At 44.5% G+C, this 17,928-nt stretch overlaps 1 protein-coding gene across 3 annotated transcripts in view; it reads right to left on the bottom strand.

The window, feature by feature from the left end:
- Positions 1-5,460: 5,460 nt before the first annotated feature.
- The window catches only part of TLK2 (tousled like kinase 2), a 117,579-nt gene continuing 105,111 nt past the window's right edge, over positions 5,461-17,928 (bottom strand). For all 3 annotated transcript variants that reach the window (XM_041725164.1, XM_041725162.1, XM_041725163.1), the window contains 4 exons: positions 16,599-16,737; positions 12,431-12,542; positions 10,214-10,321; positions 5,461-8,246 (listed from right to left, as the gene is read on the bottom strand). In XM_041725164.1, coding sequence (XP_041581098.1) covers positions 8,073-8,246; positions 10,214-10,321; positions 12,431-12,542; positions 16,599-16,737 — 533 coding nt within the window. In that variant the 3' untranslated portion in view covers positions 5,461-8,072. The remainder of the gene's footprint in view (positions 8,247-10,213; positions 10,322-12,430; positions 12,543-16,598; positions 16,738-17,928) is intronic.

The following is a 17,928-nucleotide window of genomic DNA, read 5'->3' as shown; positions in this document are numbered from 1 at the left end:
GGCCAAGGGGGTTCAGAGAGGAACAGAGGGTGGCCTGAGGTACCACAAGGAAGTGGGGACAGCGCTGCAGAACCAACTACAGTTGGATGGGATGTAGCTCCCAAAACCCTCTACTGCCCTACCTGACTGGTGCAAGAGGCTCTCAGAGGCCTCTCCCAACCTGAAGTTGCAATTCCTCTGAGGCTATCCTTGCACTGAGGGTGGGGCTGAGCCAGTGAAGCCTGCCCTGGTCCAGGACTCTGGCCTCGGCACTTCCCTCTTCAGGATGACATCTGATGCTATTCCCTAGTCTCTGCCTCCCTCTCCTCAATTCAGGAAGGACAAGCGGGAGGTTTTCCCTAGTCTCAGTACTCAACCCTCCAAGGTAAGACTGGGCCCAGCCTCAGCATCCTTCTGTGGCTCTGATTCCGGCATGGAGGCAAAAGAGGTGGGAGGTGGCTTTGAAGATGCAGAACCTTGCTGATCCATCCTTTCCACTCAAGGCCCCTGGTGGAATAGAGCCCCTGACCAGAACAAAAGCCAGGCTGCTGCATGCAGCTGGCCCATCATCCTACTACCCCAGCTCCAAGAGGATAGTCTGAACTTCCAGGGCTCCAAGTGACACAGCAGCAAGTGGACTGAGATTTCAGCGGGTGATGACCAGCATTTTAAAAATGAAGTTTAACAGTAAATATCAGAGTATACTGCATGTGAACTAAATTCTATCCTGTGAAATATGTATTGGGTTGAGATGTTAAGTGTTTCTCACTGTGGGTTGCCATCAAACACACTTTGAAAAATATCTGGGGGTGCCTGGCTGGCTCAGTCAGTAGGGCATGCAACTCCTGATCTCGGGGTTGTGAGTTTGAGCCCTGTATTAGATGTAGAGATTGCTTAAGATTTCTTATTTTTTATTAATTTTTTTCGGGGGAGGGGAGACAGAACCCGTATGTGAGCTGGGGTTGGGGGCAGAGGGAGAGAGAATCTTTTTTGTTTTTCTTAAAGATTTTATTTATTTATTCATGAGAGACAGAGAGAGAGGCAGAGACACAGGCAGAGGGAGGAGCAGGCTCCATGCAGGGAGCTGGACATGGGACTTGATCCCGGGTCTCCAGGATCAGGCCCTGGGCTGAAGGTGGCGCTAAACCACTGAGCCACCTGGGCTGCCAGGGGGGAAGAATCTTAAGCAAACACCACACTTAGCACAAAGCCCAACAAGGGGCTCGATATCACAACTCTGAGATCATGACCTGAGCCGAAATCAAGGGTCAGATGCTTAGTCAACTGCGCCACCCAGCAGCTCCTTAATACTATCTTTTCAATATTGCTGTTGAAGACCTGGAACCCGCTATGTAGGCCCCTCGGTTGGCCCTGCCCAGCTCTCATCTGCTTACTCCCTGACCTGCCCAAAAATTCCGCTTTGTGTCTCACATCTGAGGGTCCTCACCACAACCAGTGTAGCCATACCTCTTCCCTTCCTGGGCCCCATGCTTTGACAAACTACTTGTTCTACATGCCCTGGGCTTATCAAGGGGCCAGTTCGCACTGTGCCAAGAGAGCACACACACGATGAGGCAGGAGTTTGGAGAGGTGTACAAAGTGATGTGACAGTCCAGAGACAGGCAGGCTGCAGGAGACACCTGAGCTGAGTTTTCAAAGATGCTCAGATGGCAAAGGCAAGTGAACAGTATTTGCAAATGCCTGGAGGTGTGAGAGAATGGGTGGGGGTGTGCTGGAAGGGAAGAACACAAAGTGTGAAAAATCCTGTGCGGCAAATCCCCACCCCTTCTCATTCTCTTCAATTCAGCCAGCTTCCAAAGCCCATCCCAGCTTCATTTCCCAACTCCTCTGGGACCTCATCTTGCTCTCACAAAATTTACCAGCTCCCAGCTTTCATTTATTACATTTAGCTTCTAAATTATAACCTTCCTTAGAGAAGGGGCTGAGTCCAATGTGCCTTTCTGCTTCCCACAGCACCTAGCCCAGCATATTCCAAACAGAAGGCTCTCAATGTGATTTGAGTAGTTGCCTGAAGCTTACAGAACTGGCAAATGTAGTTCAAGTGTGAACACCTGGCTTAATCACACAGCATGTTTAGAGTTATGACCCAAACAGTCCTCACTAGGGGCTCTCCTGTTAGCTTGTTCTGGATACAGTTTTGTCTACTTAACGTGGGATGAGGAGCAGGGTCAGTATTAACGTTGTGAACAGGGCTCTGAAAAAAGTCTGTAGATGTAAAGAACCAATGGCTTCTGAAATTAATTTGTAGGGAAAGACCTTTCTTTTCATGTTTTCCAGTGGCATGCCCTTCTCTCATCATGGAACCAGGCTGCAGGGCTCAGGTCTGGCTCTAGAACAGGTTCCTTCTAGAACAGGACAAGGCCTCACCAGGGGACCTTCTATATCCTGCAGATCTCTCTCCAGGGACCCCTTGTGACATGAAGGCAGCACCTGGAAACGCCCTCTGGCCTTAAATTTTTTGAGTTGCCAAAAACAGCTTCACGTCTCCCACCTTCTTCAAGGCTTACAGCAACTTGAGGCGGCCAAGGCAGAGGGGGCCATTCCTGCCTGTCCATTAGGACATTGAGGAACAGGAAGACAGAGCTGGCCAGGGCTGGGGTAGGGCAGGATTTTCCTTTCCTCATCTGCAGAGATGGCCTGATCAGATTGTAGTTCTGTGAAGCCATGCCCCTATTTGCCCTAAGTTCAGTCATGGCCCAGGACCGCAGAGGCAAGGCTGATGCCCAGGCCAGCTGGGTCCAGCTAGACTTCTAAGGCTAGCTGTGAGGGAGTCTGGAAGAGTAGAGCCCTAGGTTAGGGCAAGAGAGCTTCCAACTGGGACCTAGGGCACAGCGTCACCCACAGCACTCTGCCCAAGGATGGCACTCAGGGGCTCCACCTCACAAAAATTTCAAGCCCATTCAGCGCTGCTCTACCTACTACCAGTTACCAAATCTCTCTGGGACTCTGTTTCCTCATCTGTAAAATCAGTGAGATACTCCTACCTTGTCTATACCTCAGCTGTGAAGCCAACACAGCCAAAACCTCCCTACAAAGCACCAGTGCTAGAGCCCGTGCCCTTTGCTGATGCCTCACACTGTGCCCAACTACAGGTGCCAGGAAGCTACTGAGGGCCGAGGTTACCCCAGTTCTCTGACAAGGCACTTCCCTTGAGACCAGCCAGCCAGCTGCTCTGACCCCTTCATATCATGGGGGTCTCTTGCCTAGGGGGACACACACACACGCACACACACACATACACACACACACATACACACACAACCTTTTGCTGACTTCAGCCTGTCTTGGGCCCCTGCTGAGCAACCCCAGCACAATAGGGCTCTTGTATTCTCTACCCTCACCAGGTCCCAGCCTCTGGCAGGTTCCCCCAACCCACCCGCAAGAGCTCCACAGCAGCCAGAGTCCCTAACCACTCCCTACTTAACCCTCTCCACCCTCACCTTTTCCAAAGAGCTGCAGCCCCAGGCTCTCCTCACCCCTGATTCAGAGTGCCAGGCTGTATTCATAAGCCCACCCAGGTCCAGCCCAGGTCGCAGCTCTCTCCCACAGCCCTGGACCCCTCAGGTAAAAGAAAAACGTGCTAAGTTAATTCACAATAAGGTACTGGCGAGTTGATATGTATTTTAAAGAAGGCCAAGGGTGAGAAGCTTTGCCTAAAGGAGTGAATGATTCTTGTATGTACGGTTAAGTATCAAAGCACCAGTACAAGGAAGGGATGTGTTGTACGGGCACTCCTGAGGCTCCTCGTAAAGGAGCAAGGAGCAGACGCATGACATTAGTCCTAGGACAGCCTAAAGCTTAAGATAAGATTTTTATCCCTAACACAGAAAATAAACTCATGTCTGCCTTCCCGCTGGGTGAATTTTAGACAAGGCATGATGGTCACTCTCTCCAACTGGCCCACCCTATTGCTGCAGTTGATAGGAGGATCAGCAGGACTTGTGACCCTCAGTGCTGAAGCTGCCTGGGAGACAGACTGGGGGAGGGGCTACTAAGCATTAATTCCTAACAGGTTCCAGGTGGCCTGGGGGCCAGATGCTCCTCTCAGATTTAGCCAGAAGCAGTCTTGGATTGGGATCAGAGGAGACTGCTGACCTCATAGGATAAAGGTAGATAGGGAATCTCAAACCAAAGAGGAAGGCTCCTACAAAGACTGCGGTCACCTACCCAAGGCAAAAGGATCTCCTGACCACCCGGCAAGTAGAAGGGCTCTGAATCTCCACTAGCAAACTTGATGGGTTCAGGCCCAGCAATCTTTCTTACTGGATCTTGTGATCTCTGTAAACCACATTTTTCGATTCCCCTCTTACATGCCAGGCATTTTATTATACCCTATTTCTACTCCTTACAACAACCATGCAAGGAATCATCCCTGAAGCTTGCAGAGGTAGGATCTGAACCAGACCTACTTCTAGAGCCCAGGTTCTTAATCATCAGGTAATTCTGCCTTAAGAAATTAAAACAGAACAGCTAATTTTAGGAAGCAGAGACTCCCCCATACCTCAACTAGTATGTGTACCATGTCTCTCCACTTACCCCAGGGCTGATTTTAATTATAGACAGAGCAAGCTTGGGCAAGCAGAATGGTGAGTAAGTGGGGGTGGGGGTAGAGATTCTCAGAAAGCAAAACTCACCAAGGTGGGGGTCAAGCTAGTTGTAAACTTTGCCTTCTCAGAAGCGAGGAGCTGGACTCAATGCTTACTTCTAGCTCTAGGATTCTACAAATGACTATGTTTAAAGATAATTATTTTCTAAATTAAGAAACACAAGAGCTCCTTGCCTGCTCATCTTCTCAGCTGAAGGAAAACCTATCCTCAGTGCTAGAGGAAGGAGGGCCACAAATCCTCTAAGGCAGTTAGCTGGTGTGTCTGGGTCAGCCACAAAAGTGGGGTATGCTTGGCTCTCAAGGGCAAGTTTCATATAGAGCTGCCCCATCTTCTGTTAGGGAAGTCGGAGCCCAATTCCCTCCCATCAAAGACCTGTTTTCCTTCCTTTCTTGGGGCCCAGAGCCTTCAGCCCTGGATTGTGTGCTAACAGCTAGGCCTTCCCTGTCCTATTCACTGCTGTCTTCCCACCAACAAGCTTTCGTTACTGGCACAGTGGAACTACAAAAGGTGTTGTAGGAATCAACACATTGCCAACATGCCTGCAAAGTCCACTGGGACTCAGCTGCAGGATTTTCCTACCTACCCACCCCCTGGATGCTAAGAACCCTGTTTGAAGGGATCCCTGGGTGGCGCAGTGGTTTGGCGCCTGCCTTTGGCCCAGGGCGCGATCCTGGAGACCCGGGATCGAATCCCACGTCGGGCTCCCAGTGCATGGAGCCTGCTTCTCCCTCCGCCTGTGTCTCTGCCTCTCTCTCTCTCTCTGTGACTATCATAAATAAAAAAAAAAAAAAAAAAAGAACCCTGTTTGAAGCTGAAGAACTAGAGTAAAATCAAGAGGCTGGGAGATTCACTTCTTAAAACTTATTTTAATATCCTTCCCACCCACCCCCACCCCCCAAGTTGGGAAAGTCCAAAACAGTCTGGCTGGGTTTAATTACAAATTAATACATTTTTTTTTTTGTCATTGTTGAAAGTAAATCAATTGTGGCAATAAGGGATTATCCTTGGAAAAAGTGAAACCCATATTAACAAAATGTCATGGAAGAACCCCACTTAGTGATTTCATTGGCTACTGAAAAATCTAGAAAAAGTCCACATTCTGCATGTTCTCTGGGGCTAGTCCACGTAGTGGAAAGAGGCGTTGCCCAGACTCAAGCAAGCCTAGTGAGCTCCAACCAGGCCCTAGACCCAAGGGGATTGAGGAGAGAGGGCATACCTTCTTCAGGACGAGGGCAGAAAAGGTAGATCAACAAATAAAGTCCTGTAGCTCCACTTACAAGCCCATGGGGAGGAGGAGGCAGGAAGTTAGAGGGAAGGCTTAAAGATGCAGCATTCTTTCAACCTTAAAAAAAGTTTTTTTTGTTTTGTTTTGAAAAAAGGTCTTGCAAGATCAATGAATGAGAAGAAAAAAACAAGGAATAGAACTTAATACTCTTGAGTTAGTCTCGACTCATCCATCCCTTCACATATGCACATACCATCCTTCCAGGGCTCTGTTCAACCTTTGAGACCCATAGGGACCTCTGCTTAATAGCTTGAAAGTCATGGTTAAAAAAACGTACCCCCCCCCCCAACACACATGTATATCAAGTGTGTAACAAGTGTATAAACACAATAAAATGGACATCAGGGGAAAAAATTATCTGTGATAACTTGGAAATCTGGGGGTACCAAGGGCTCCGGGACTGACTTCCTTCCATTCAGAGTTCTGTAAGATAGTCCCTACCTGGCATAATCTCTCCAACTGGGATCACTCCATCCTCCCCTGAGATCACCTGGCCTTGAGGGGACTGGGGCAGGGCAGAGCCACAAAACCAACACAGGTGCCAGTGAAAGTGTCACCAGGGACATTTTTCACACTTGAAAGAAGGCTAGAATTATTTGAGAGCTCTCTACCCTTCCTGACTTCCCTCCCCCTGCCCAGGGAACTTGCATGCCTGAATGCTGCATCTTTAAATATTTCTGGCTGAGCCCTCTTGCCACATATGTCAGTAACATTCCAAGCTGGCTACCACATGCTCAGGCTCTGGTCTCCTCCCCTCTCTACTGTTGAGTGCTCTGCTGTTTCAAGGGCATGGTGGGGCCATGCATCTCCCATTTCAGCTCCGTCTTCAGTTGATCACACATCTCAGAAACAACCAAATGGAAAAAAAAATAATAAAATCTTAAGTTCCAAAAGAATGTTCATATTCAAAATACCTATCTCCCTGCGATTCTTTAACTCCACTTGATTATTCTATTAAAGTGAGTTAGACAAAGCGTGTGTGCATGTGCACATGCACACACAGACACATACACCAGCACACACCCACAAAATTTAGAGGGTTGGAGGTTGTTTCCTGCCAAAAGATCTAACAGAGGAAAGCTTATGAGCTGATCAAGTTTTAATATCGTGGTTAACAAGAAAGGTACACCACTTAGCAAGCACACAGAGACCGTGGGTAGGACCTCCTGATCCCTGGAGCATCTGGCTCCCCGGCCCATTTTCTGCCTACCTCTGGAACAGTTTTTGATAGTTACTACATTCAGAGAATCCAAGAGGACTGCATGGACAGATGAACCTTTATTTAAAAAAATAGCACTTCAAATAAATTAAAAGGGACAACCGTCAAGTGTTCAAATTGTGAAGAGTTGAAAACCTAGAGACTCCAAGCTGCGGGCTTCTAACCTCGTTCTTTGTCCGACGGCAAAAGCCCCACACACCTCAGTCCTCCCACTCGATGCTTTCCCTGCTGAGATGAGGGAAGCGATTGCAAACAGGAGACCAGACGGAGGAGAAAGCTGCATCTGACTGGAATGAACATTGCCACGTACTTGCTAATACGGGTTTCACTTTATGACCAAATGTATTCTTTCAAAAATAAAAAAGAGGGGGGAGGGAAGCTGCATGTTTTTAAAAATTGAAATTATTTAGGGATAAAACACTAACTCTAGTGCCTTTAACGGGCAATAGCAACTTTTTTCCTCCGAAGTCAAACACCATCCCCAGCTGAGCCTTTGTGCTACAAGCTTTTCAGGAGATGTTACCTAAACTTTATTAAAAGAAAAGAACAAGTTTAAATATAGACACTGGACTAGCCCAGTCTGTATTTTCAAGTCCACATTCTTCATCTGAAGCACTGCATCAGGGACCCCCCTGAGTCTGCATGTTTTCAAGTTCACAGTACATGGAACCAGTTTTTCTTTTTAATTTTTTCCTCACTCAGAGCAGCCACACATAGTGGCCGTTGACGCCGGAACCTCGGGCGGGGCCTTTTCCTACGAGGCCTGGCCAGAGCTGCCCAAGGTTTCTCCTCAATGAGAATCGATGCTGTCATGCTCTATGGATGGGAAAAAAGCAAGAAAATAAAAGCACCTGGTACAGGTTTCATGAGATCCATTCGGATTCGCTATGTTCCAAACCCGCTGCTGAATGCCATTTGTCCACTTGTGTGTGCTGAACAGTTCACGGCCTAGGAGTGGGTCTCAATTTGAAGAACTATTATTGGACGCCCCCGATGTTGATGCGATAGCAGCTCCAGCAGGGCTACTCGTGGAGACCGACTTTCGGATGTGAGGCAGCAAGTAGGGGTCACAGGCCAGCTGCTGAACGTCGATGCGGTCCTCCTTTCGGTAGGCTAAGCATCGTCGAATAAACGCCTGAAAGGAAAGATTCTTGAAGAAGCCTGAGGCACGTAATCATGGTGCCCCTGGGGTGAACCCTGAGGTTCTGCAGCAGCTGCCAGGGCCCAGGGCCCGGAACTGAAGTCTTCTACAGAGAAGGGGCTCCAGGCCCTTCCCAGGAGTCACTGGGCACACGCAGACAGGACCAGGCAAGGAGATGCACGGGCAGCAGCACCACTCTGTGGCCACAGACTACTTCCCCGAAAGAGGTGGCCAAGCCATTCCTGAGGGGGAACAGGGCACCACCTGACCTCTAAATATCTCTGCTCCCAAAGCACAAAGACCCACACAAAAACCACTCTTTCTGCCTTGGTCAGTTTACCCAGGCACATCTACTCTCATGGTCCTGTGTGTACAAACCATAGCCTCACGTGAACTTTCTACTTCCTAAGGAAGTGAAAACTTGTGATGACAAGCCACCACCACAGAGAGGGTGAGGAGACTGACACTAACACTGCAGTGTGTCACAGACTGGTGAATCTCATTCTTGCTTGAAAGATCATCAAGCAAATGATTAGGTGCACACACACCTAAGTAGTAAAGGAAAACCTGCACAGGACTTGTCTCCCCACGAGGACTACAGACCTGGAATCATACAGAGTTTGGTTTCATTCAGAATCCTAACTGACTACCAACATGGAAGTTTCCTTGTGCTAGGTGTGAAGGGCCCCACTGGCTCAGTGTTTACAATTCTTATCACAAAGGCCCTCAAGCAGATGATCTATCTTTTCCTATTTTTTAAGGAGAGAGTTCTATTTAATCAGAGTCTCATAATTATTTTAAATAAATGAACTGATTTTTAAAAATCTAAAATGTCATTATCACCTTCAGGCCATACTTTATATTTGATTGATAATAATGCTGTAATATAGGTCTATTGATTATAACCAATGTCCCACTCTGGTGCAGGATGTTGACAGTGGAGGAGGCTGTGCATGTGGAAAGACAGGGAACACATGGAAACTCTTTACTTTGTTCAGTGTTGCTGTGAATCTAAAACTGCTCTAAAAAATATAGTCTAAAAAATCCATTAAAAATATAAACATGCGATGTAATGATTTTCTTTTTTCCATGTTTAATTAATAAAGGACAAAAGTATAGCAACAATCCTGGTTTTCCCAAACCAAAAACACCTATAGGTAGCTGCTTGATTCAAGTCATGGAAATAAGCTTCATGATCCTTGGCCTTAAAAAATGAATGCTTTCTGGGATGCCTGGGTGGCTCAGTGGTTAAGCGTCTGCCTGCCTTTGGCTCAGGGCGTGATCCTGGGATCCAGGATTGAGTCCCACATTAGGGTCCTTGTGGGGAGCCCACTTTTCCCACTGCCTGTGTCTCTGCCCCTCTCTTTCTGTGCCTCTCATGAATAAATCATTAAAATCTTAAAAAAAAAAAAAAAAAAAAAGAATGCTTCCTAGTGAGATGTGAAAGGGGAGTTAAATGAATTACCTAAGGTTGGACAGGATAGTTACTGGTCAAATAATTCCACCTTGCATTTTTTCTCTACACAGGCCTTTGAAACGGCAATCAGATCACATAGCTGTCCTGAGTAACACCTTCAAGTATTTCCATCTCAGTTTACCATCTGCCCTGCTACCTCTCCTACCCACCACCCTTCCCTCCGCTCCACCAGCTCTGTGGATCTGCTAAGCTTGCACTTGCATCTCAGCTTCACACATTTCTCTGGCTTAGAACATTCTCCCAAACCTACACATGGCTTATACCTTTCACATCATTCAAGACTGCTCAACATATCACTTCACTGAAGCCTTCCCTGACCAAGCCAGCAAAAAATGAATTCCCACCCCTCCATACCCTTTCTTGCATTTATTTTTCACCATCTAAGATGGATCTGTTTATACTGATAATCCATCCACTATTACCCAGGGAACTAATACAGAAAGCAAAGCAGTCGTTTCCTGCTGACCAGTGGGTTATAGCTTACCTTTGCTTCTGGTGTTACTACTGGCTTTGGCGGGAACTGCACTTCAGTAGCTTTAAGAATCGTATTTTCTTGTAGAATATCTTGCTGGGACTGGTTGTGGCCAAAAGGCTATCATACAAAAACAAAACAGAGGTGGGCCTCTCGTTAAGATGAAAGAGAACACAATTCAAAACCACGGGGAAGGGATCCCTGGGTGGCGCAGCGGTTTGGCGCCTGCCTTTGGCCCAGGGCGCGATCCTGGAGACCCGGGATCGAATCCCACGTCAGGCTCCCGGTGCATGGAGCCTGCTTCTCCCTCTGCCTGTGTCTCTGCCTCTCTCTCTCTCTCTCTCCCCGTGTGTGACTATCATAAATAAAAATAAAAAAAAAAAAATTAAAAAAAAAAAAAAAAAAACCACGGGGAAGGGAAAGAAGACATGCCTTGGTGAGAACTGCTAGAAAGAACTTCGAAGATGGTCTCCTCTAACTCTTGCTTTTTTCAGGTGAGGGGTGGAAAGGCTCAGAGTTGAAGTAACATATTCACGGTGCAACATCAAGATTAAGGCAGAGCTGGGACTAGAAGCAGCATCGGCCATATCATAACACCTCTGTTCAGCTTTGCTTATAGCCAAGAACATTGCAGCAGGAACCAGCAACCTCTTCCGCCCTGAATGATACCTGTAGGCTTAAGTACTACATACATGTGCCACTGGCAGACCCAAGACACAGGTAAAGAGAGATAGAATAGGAAACAACAGAGGAAGTAAGGGCAGAGCGGGGGGGGGGGAGAGCTAGGGCTACTTAGTGGCTTCATCTGTGCCCCCAATGTGCTATTTTCTTTTTTTGCCTCCCAAAAGATGTTATTTACTTGAGAGAGAAGGGGAGAGAGAGAGAGAACACAAGTGTGCATGCAAGAGTGAACAGGGGTCAAGGGGGAAGGGGCAGAGGGTAAGGGAGAGAGAGAATCTTCGGCAGATTCCTCACTGAGCAACAAGCTGGCGGGGGAGGGGAGCATAGCAGCTGGCCCTCACAACACTGAGATTCTGACCTGAGCCAAAATCATGAGTCAGATGCCCAAGCAATTGTGCCACCCAGGAACCCCAATTTTCTAATAAAGTATTAGAAGTTCAAGCTTAGCGTCATCTCTACAGTGCTTCAACTGAGAGATCACAAACAATTCTTTGTACGTAACCTCTACCAACATTGTCAGCAGCATTTACACATTATCAGAGAGAATAAATAATAATTAACTCCCCTGGCGGGAGGGGGGGCGGCTGGCTGGCTCAGTCAGTAGAGCATGCAACTCTTGATCTCAGGGTCGTGGGTTTGAGCCCCATGGTGGGTGTAGAGATTACTTAAAAATAATAACCCCCTACTGGCTGGTTCTGAATAGTTTCCCTATATTACAGAAGTAAGATAAAGAAACAAAGACCAAGGAGAAGTTAGAGGAAGCTGAAATCTGAACTAAGAGCTTGGTCTGGGAATTGTAATAAAAATATTAAGAGTCCAGAGGAGCTGTAGAACTCTCAAATGGCTCATACCCACAACCTACACTGTCGGGACCACTGACAAACTTCAATTATTCATACTTGACAATAAAAATCTGAGTATATATACACTGGATCCTAGTGTGTATGTTTATTTACAGGATAGTATGCTCTTAAGGAAAACACAAATGTGAGAATTCATTAGGTATGGTTTACCACCTAGGTTACGATGTGTCCAAATGGTCTATCACCTTGCTCCAAAGGTAACAGACAGTGAATACTTTCTAACACTACACATCCCCAGTATGGAAAATAGAGAGTATGCTTTTATTAATAATAGTTTTAACTAATGGGGATGACTGGGAATAGTGTCCTGTAGATATTTCAAGTTTCAGTTCTTGAGACCTTAACGAGTGGCTCCTGGGGATGACTCTACACTTTAAATAAACTATTTCATATAATTCCTTGTACATATTATCAAAAACAAAACATATCCTGGATCTAATTGAAAACAGCAAAAAGGCATGTTTTCAATAGCCAGTGGAATTCATTCAGTACTCTAGGGTTGAAAAGTTCTGCTTATGCATAAAGCTTTTATTACTGTCTGTATTTTCTTCAAACCACAACTTTCAGGATTCCGTTCTGTATAACTAAATGATTAATTCCCAAGAGAATGACCAACACCATGCCAGTGTGCACACGTGCCACCCAAGACAGACGTCAGGCTGCCGTCCCGGACTTTGCCCCTTACCTTCCTTCCATAGAGACACTGGTAGAATATCACACCCACTGACCAGACATCAACTTTATTTGAGATCTTTGGTGGCTCTTTCCCAACCACAAAACACTCTGGTGGTAAATACCTGGGACAAAAGGAAAATAAAAATTCTTAGAAAAATGACTGTGTAAATCTAGGACATGTACAAAAAGGCAAAGTAGAAGACCTTGTGGGAAATAAAAATACCTGAATTTTTTTTTAAATACCTGAATTTTAACTGAAATTCTGCCAAAAAGCAACTTGGGCCTAGCTGAGGGAAGTCAGAGAGAAGATACTCTAACTTAAGGAGGCAGTCATGCCCTAAAAGCCTTAAAATACACTTCTCAATTCACTGAGGGGGGCAAATATTCCCTCAGTCCCTGCTTCGCCTACCCCAGGATCCGTTCCCAGGCTTGTGCCTAATATAAGTGACATTCAACAAGTTCTGAAAGGGAGGGACAACACAAAAGAAGTGCATTCTCTTTTATGAGAGCTGCAGCAACAAACATCAAAAAATATAACTCCAAGCGGTATGGGTTTGCTTTCATGTTGATGGAGAAAGATGATGGTCTCTAAAAGAACTCTTCTAAAAGTCCAAATGAATTCAGGATCCACTATAAATCCAAGGGGACCAGCTGTCTGCTTTTTTAAAGTAACCTCTTTGCAAAATCTGGACTGGGAATAACATATGAGAAATGGTGATATTACAGCCCAAATTATCAAAGGTATTTTACATTTTCCATTCGAAGGGTGGTCAGGGGCTTACTGGAAGTCTAACAAGTAGGGGAGAAAAAGCCAAACAAACTAGTAGTTAGCACAACTCAAACCTCATCTGAATCCCTTCCCTCCCCACCAACTCCTGGCCTCTGAAACAGATGAGATGGGCAGCTAACCACACCAAATTGTATGGTGTGGAAGGTAAGTGCCTCTTGGCATTTAGGAAACCAAACAAATATGCTTCCACTCATTGCCTAGGGTCTCAGCCATGGTGCAGCTGGAAAGCAGCATTCTGAAGATAACAGATCGATTTCTGCAGATTTCATGCTGGCAAAATCAATTCTGTGAAAAATTCTTTATTTTAAACCCTGCTGTGCTACTGGTATAAAAGTCTAAACTTACAATTTGAAGGGGACCACAAGAGTTGAGAGGCAGAAAATATTTGATGAGGAGCTTTTTTCTTTTTTAAAAGAAGTAGTTTATTCTCATGTTTGTGTTTCTTATTTATTACTTTTAATGGACATTTTGGGATGATTAAGACCACTGACCTACATTATTATTTCACAATGAAAACTATTAGCCAAAACACACACTGAACTCACAAAGAGGGGGAAAAAAAGCAAAGAAATAAAAATACAGGAAAAAAGACTAAAAAGAACAGCTTTCCCAATTGCTACTAAAGCCTCCCTGAACCCAACTTTTCATGGCTCTTGATTCTTCAACATATATAATTTAAATATGATCTGGGATAAATAAATAGAACCTTGATTCCAAAATGATCATTTTAATGTATTTATAACTCTTTTGTGGAGGTGGTAGGGAAGGACAGAAGTTGTTGAACTTATCCAAATGCTAAGTAATAATTTAGCCAAATATTCAGAGTACAAATGATACTGATTAAAGAAACAAAGATACTGATTGCCACTGGATAGTACAAGTCAGGAAAGATACTAGCTAGGTCTCAGTTACCCAATGTGTAAATGGAGAAATAAACTAGTTCTCCACCCAAATAATACTGAAAATAGTAAGCGCTCCAATATCAAGAACTTTAGGAGAGAGAAGACAGTTCTACAACACTGCACTAAGCTATGTTTAAAAACCTAGATGCATATTCCATCATGATAAAATCGTCATAGAGAAACATGTTTCTCAAGGTCTAGTCAGATCAATTATTTAATAGTATTCAGGGTCCCTGACTGGCTCAGTTGGTGGAGCATAGGACTCTTTTTCTTTCTTTCTTTCCTTTTTTTTTTTTTTTTTTTTTTTAATGTAGCCTCCACACTGGGTATAGAGTCCAATGTGGGGTTTGAACTCACAATCCTTCATCAAGACCTAAGCCAAATCAAGAGTCCATGGCTTAACCAACTGAGCCACCCAGGCGTCCCAGAGCATGTGACTCTTGATCTCAGGAGTGTGCCTTTAATCCTCATGTTGGTTGTAGAGATTACTTAAAAATTAAACTGTAAAATAAAAGTAGTATTCAACGCAAAAGAATTCTACCAAATAGTGCAACAACCAACATACTGCAAACAGTCCCTAGATTTTTTTTATGTCTTCCTATCCTGTTTATATCTCTGTGGACATCACAAGTGGATTACATATGAGGAAGTTGGTTATGACAATGCTTCTACCAACATGAAGACTTTGTAAACCTTCAAAGAAACCCACAGAATTAAATTTTCTCAGTAGCCTCCCTCTCTACCTCACTTTTTATTATGAAACCTATATTCAAATATAGTCTGAAGTAGAACAGTAAAATGAACCCCCAAGTAACCATCACCCAGCTTCGATAATTATCAACATGGGGTCGATCTCTGTTCATATAATATCTCTCCCCTCCTCCCAGATTACTTCCCAAACATAATTTTTGTTTAAACTCCAACCACTAAATTTTTAAAACCTTAGCAAATACAGCAATAGGTAGCAATGAGAAAATTAATTTCAATGTTAAAAGGCTTCACTTTTTACAAAGAACAAGCTCCCAGACAAAAAGCTAAAATCTAAGTTCTAGTGAATTTATACAGCAGAGGTATAGACCTGTTTCCAGAATATCCAACAAGAGATATTTTTGTGTCTTTCAGTGACAGGAACACTAACCCACAATAACCACCATAGTAAATAAACACTAAATGTAGCTTCTATTTTAAGCCTAGAATCTCAAAGTTTTAATTTAGGGACTGATTTTCACTATAGGTACCATCTCCATACAAAATAAGGAGCAATGAAACACAGAAATTTGTGCTCATGGTGTTTTTCTCTGGATCTGATGGTTTCTCTAATAAAGATAACTTCCATATGATCAGACTGATGAGAATAGAGCTCATCTTGTGGGTGGTGAATGATATTCCCCCTTCTCTGTTTCCAAACAATATCCTCTGAAGCAGTCACTATTCTACAGGAGCCCAGGGCCCTCCAATCTCAAAGAGAAGTGATATGACCAACAGACCCTGGAGTTTAACAGCATGTGTGACCCCCTGCTTCCTCCATGTTGGAATCACATGTCCAATAAGTACCTTTGTGTCACCACCTCAGAAGTGAAAAGGAAGCTCTGTTAACATGCCTTTACAATCACAAAGTTAAATGCCTGGGCTGCAGGTATGTTTTATGGTTCTTGCTGTCAAAAGGAATACTAGGCAAAAGTAGGAGAGGTCATAAACAGCTGGGGTAGGGTGGCCATAGGGAGATGAGTCACAACAGATGGAAGATATGTGGCCCAAAACCTTTTAGAGCATGGCTAAGGGGATGGATATATTTCTTAGCAAACTGTGCTTTTTTTCCTGTTTAGATTTCAAGGGATGCTGTGATTACATACTGATCTTCACAACTCCTTTGTCCTTGACAGCCCACCATCCTCAGGCAACTCTAGAGATGAATCCCTCATCCTATTAACGCATAAAAAGAGACCTGCAATGGGGCACTCGGGTGGCTCAGTCAGTTGAGTGTCTGTCTGACTCTTGATTTTGGCTCAGGTCATGATCTCAGGGTCATGAGACTGAGCCCCACATCAGGCTCACACAGGGTATAGAGTCTGCTAAAGATTCTCTCTCTTGCTCTGTGCCCCAACCCTCCCCCTCCCTCTCCTGGGGAAATAAAAATAAGAGAACTGCATTTATACTGAAAAAAATTTAGGGCCATTCTTTAAATACACATGTGCAATCTCATTCTCTTCCTACTCCATAGGGCGAAACCTAGGACGAAACACACAACTCCAATGCCTGGCCATATATAACCTCTCTCAATGGTTTCCAAAAAAGAAAAAAAAATTAATTAAACAGAAAGAGTCAGACTGCCAAAAAGACAGTAATATCTGGGGAGGAAAGTCTACTTTGGTTTATAGCATTTTCACCTAAGACAGGATGTAGATATTAATTATTAATTATCAACATTTCAGTAAAGCACAGCCTCATCTCCACCAGCCACCTTGGCAGATCTCCCAGATACCTACCAATAAGTACCAGCACCTTGTGACGTTAGCTCCATGCCATCCACTGAATTGTAGCTATCATCATCCATGATCTTGGAAAGACCAAAATCTGTGATTTTTATCTCTCCACATGCTGTACCATTTACTAAAAGAATATTACCTAAAAAGATGAAAACCTTCATGAATAAAAAGAGACTTACTAATTAATAGTTCAAGGTAGTAACAGACAAGAAGGGGACAACTGAACTCAAATTCTTGCACGTAATAGCAAACATCTAAATTCCTGGAATAAAATGATCTGGACTTTGGATGCTGGAGGAGAGTCCTCAGTGTCTGGCTGCAAATCTCCATTTTCCAAGAACCACCTGCTAGATGTGCCAAAACCACCATGATGAGCAGTGGGGAAAAAATAGTAACTCGCCAAAGTAAAATATCACTTGGACAGTTGGTCAAAAATGGTGAGAAAGTTTCATCTAAACTTTCAATAAGGATCTCTAAACCACTCTGTTTAGAACAGTCGTTTTAGGACGGATGCGCACATACACACACACACACACACACACACACACCTAACAAGGACACCAAAGCTAGCAGCACAGTGCCACCTACAGCTCCTATGCTGGGAAATGTACCGGATTCAGTGATGGGAAACCCAATCACACAATGGCCATCGTTTTAAAAATCTCTTCGTTGTAATGAGTTTTTTTAGTCATTTCAACTGTATTAGAACATTAAAGAATAATAAATTGTGTGATTTAATATGTAGCTCCCAGGAGAGGAAAGCAGAATTAGCAACCAACACCCAAGCCAAGCTGGTTCCAGCTGTCTCCAGAAAACATGCACAGACTTCTGAAAACAGCCCACAATGACGACACCAAAAAACATAGGTAAAAAGTCTAACTGCCCTCTACTGTTTGCTGAGGTCCACTGAAGTTACACAGTAACCATACAGAAAAATGAAAAACTGCTGGAATTTAATGAAACAGGAGGTATATTTGCAAAATACATTGTTAATTTGGGGCACTTACCAAAGATACTTGGGAGTAGAGGAAAGTGCTATGTACTATGAGTGATTGGTGGAGGGAAAAAAAACTGAGCTTGCCAAAGCAGTTCTTTCTAAATTGGGCTGACATCATGAACTGCCCTGGCTCTAAAGACAAGGGCATTGTTTCTCCAGAGCATTTAATCCAACTCACCCTTTCAAACCCAGACTGTGGGGCCAGAACTCTTATTCCCACACCTACCCAGGCAAAGCCAGACATTATTAGGCCTTCCAGGCTCCCGCCACATTCTCTAACTTCAGAAGTCACTTCTAAGACCAGAGAAAAGCCATCAATACTGTCACCTAAAA

Source organism: Vulpes lagopus, chromosome 12 (genome assembly GCF_018345385.1).
Source record: "Vulpes lagopus strain Blue_001 chromosome 12, ASM1834538v1, whole genome shotgun sequence".
Classification (NCBI taxonomy): domain Eukaryota; kingdom Metazoa; phylum Chordata; class Mammalia; order Carnivora; family Canidae; genus Vulpes; species Vulpes lagopus.
This window is presented reverse-complemented; position numbering and strand designations above follow the sequence as displayed.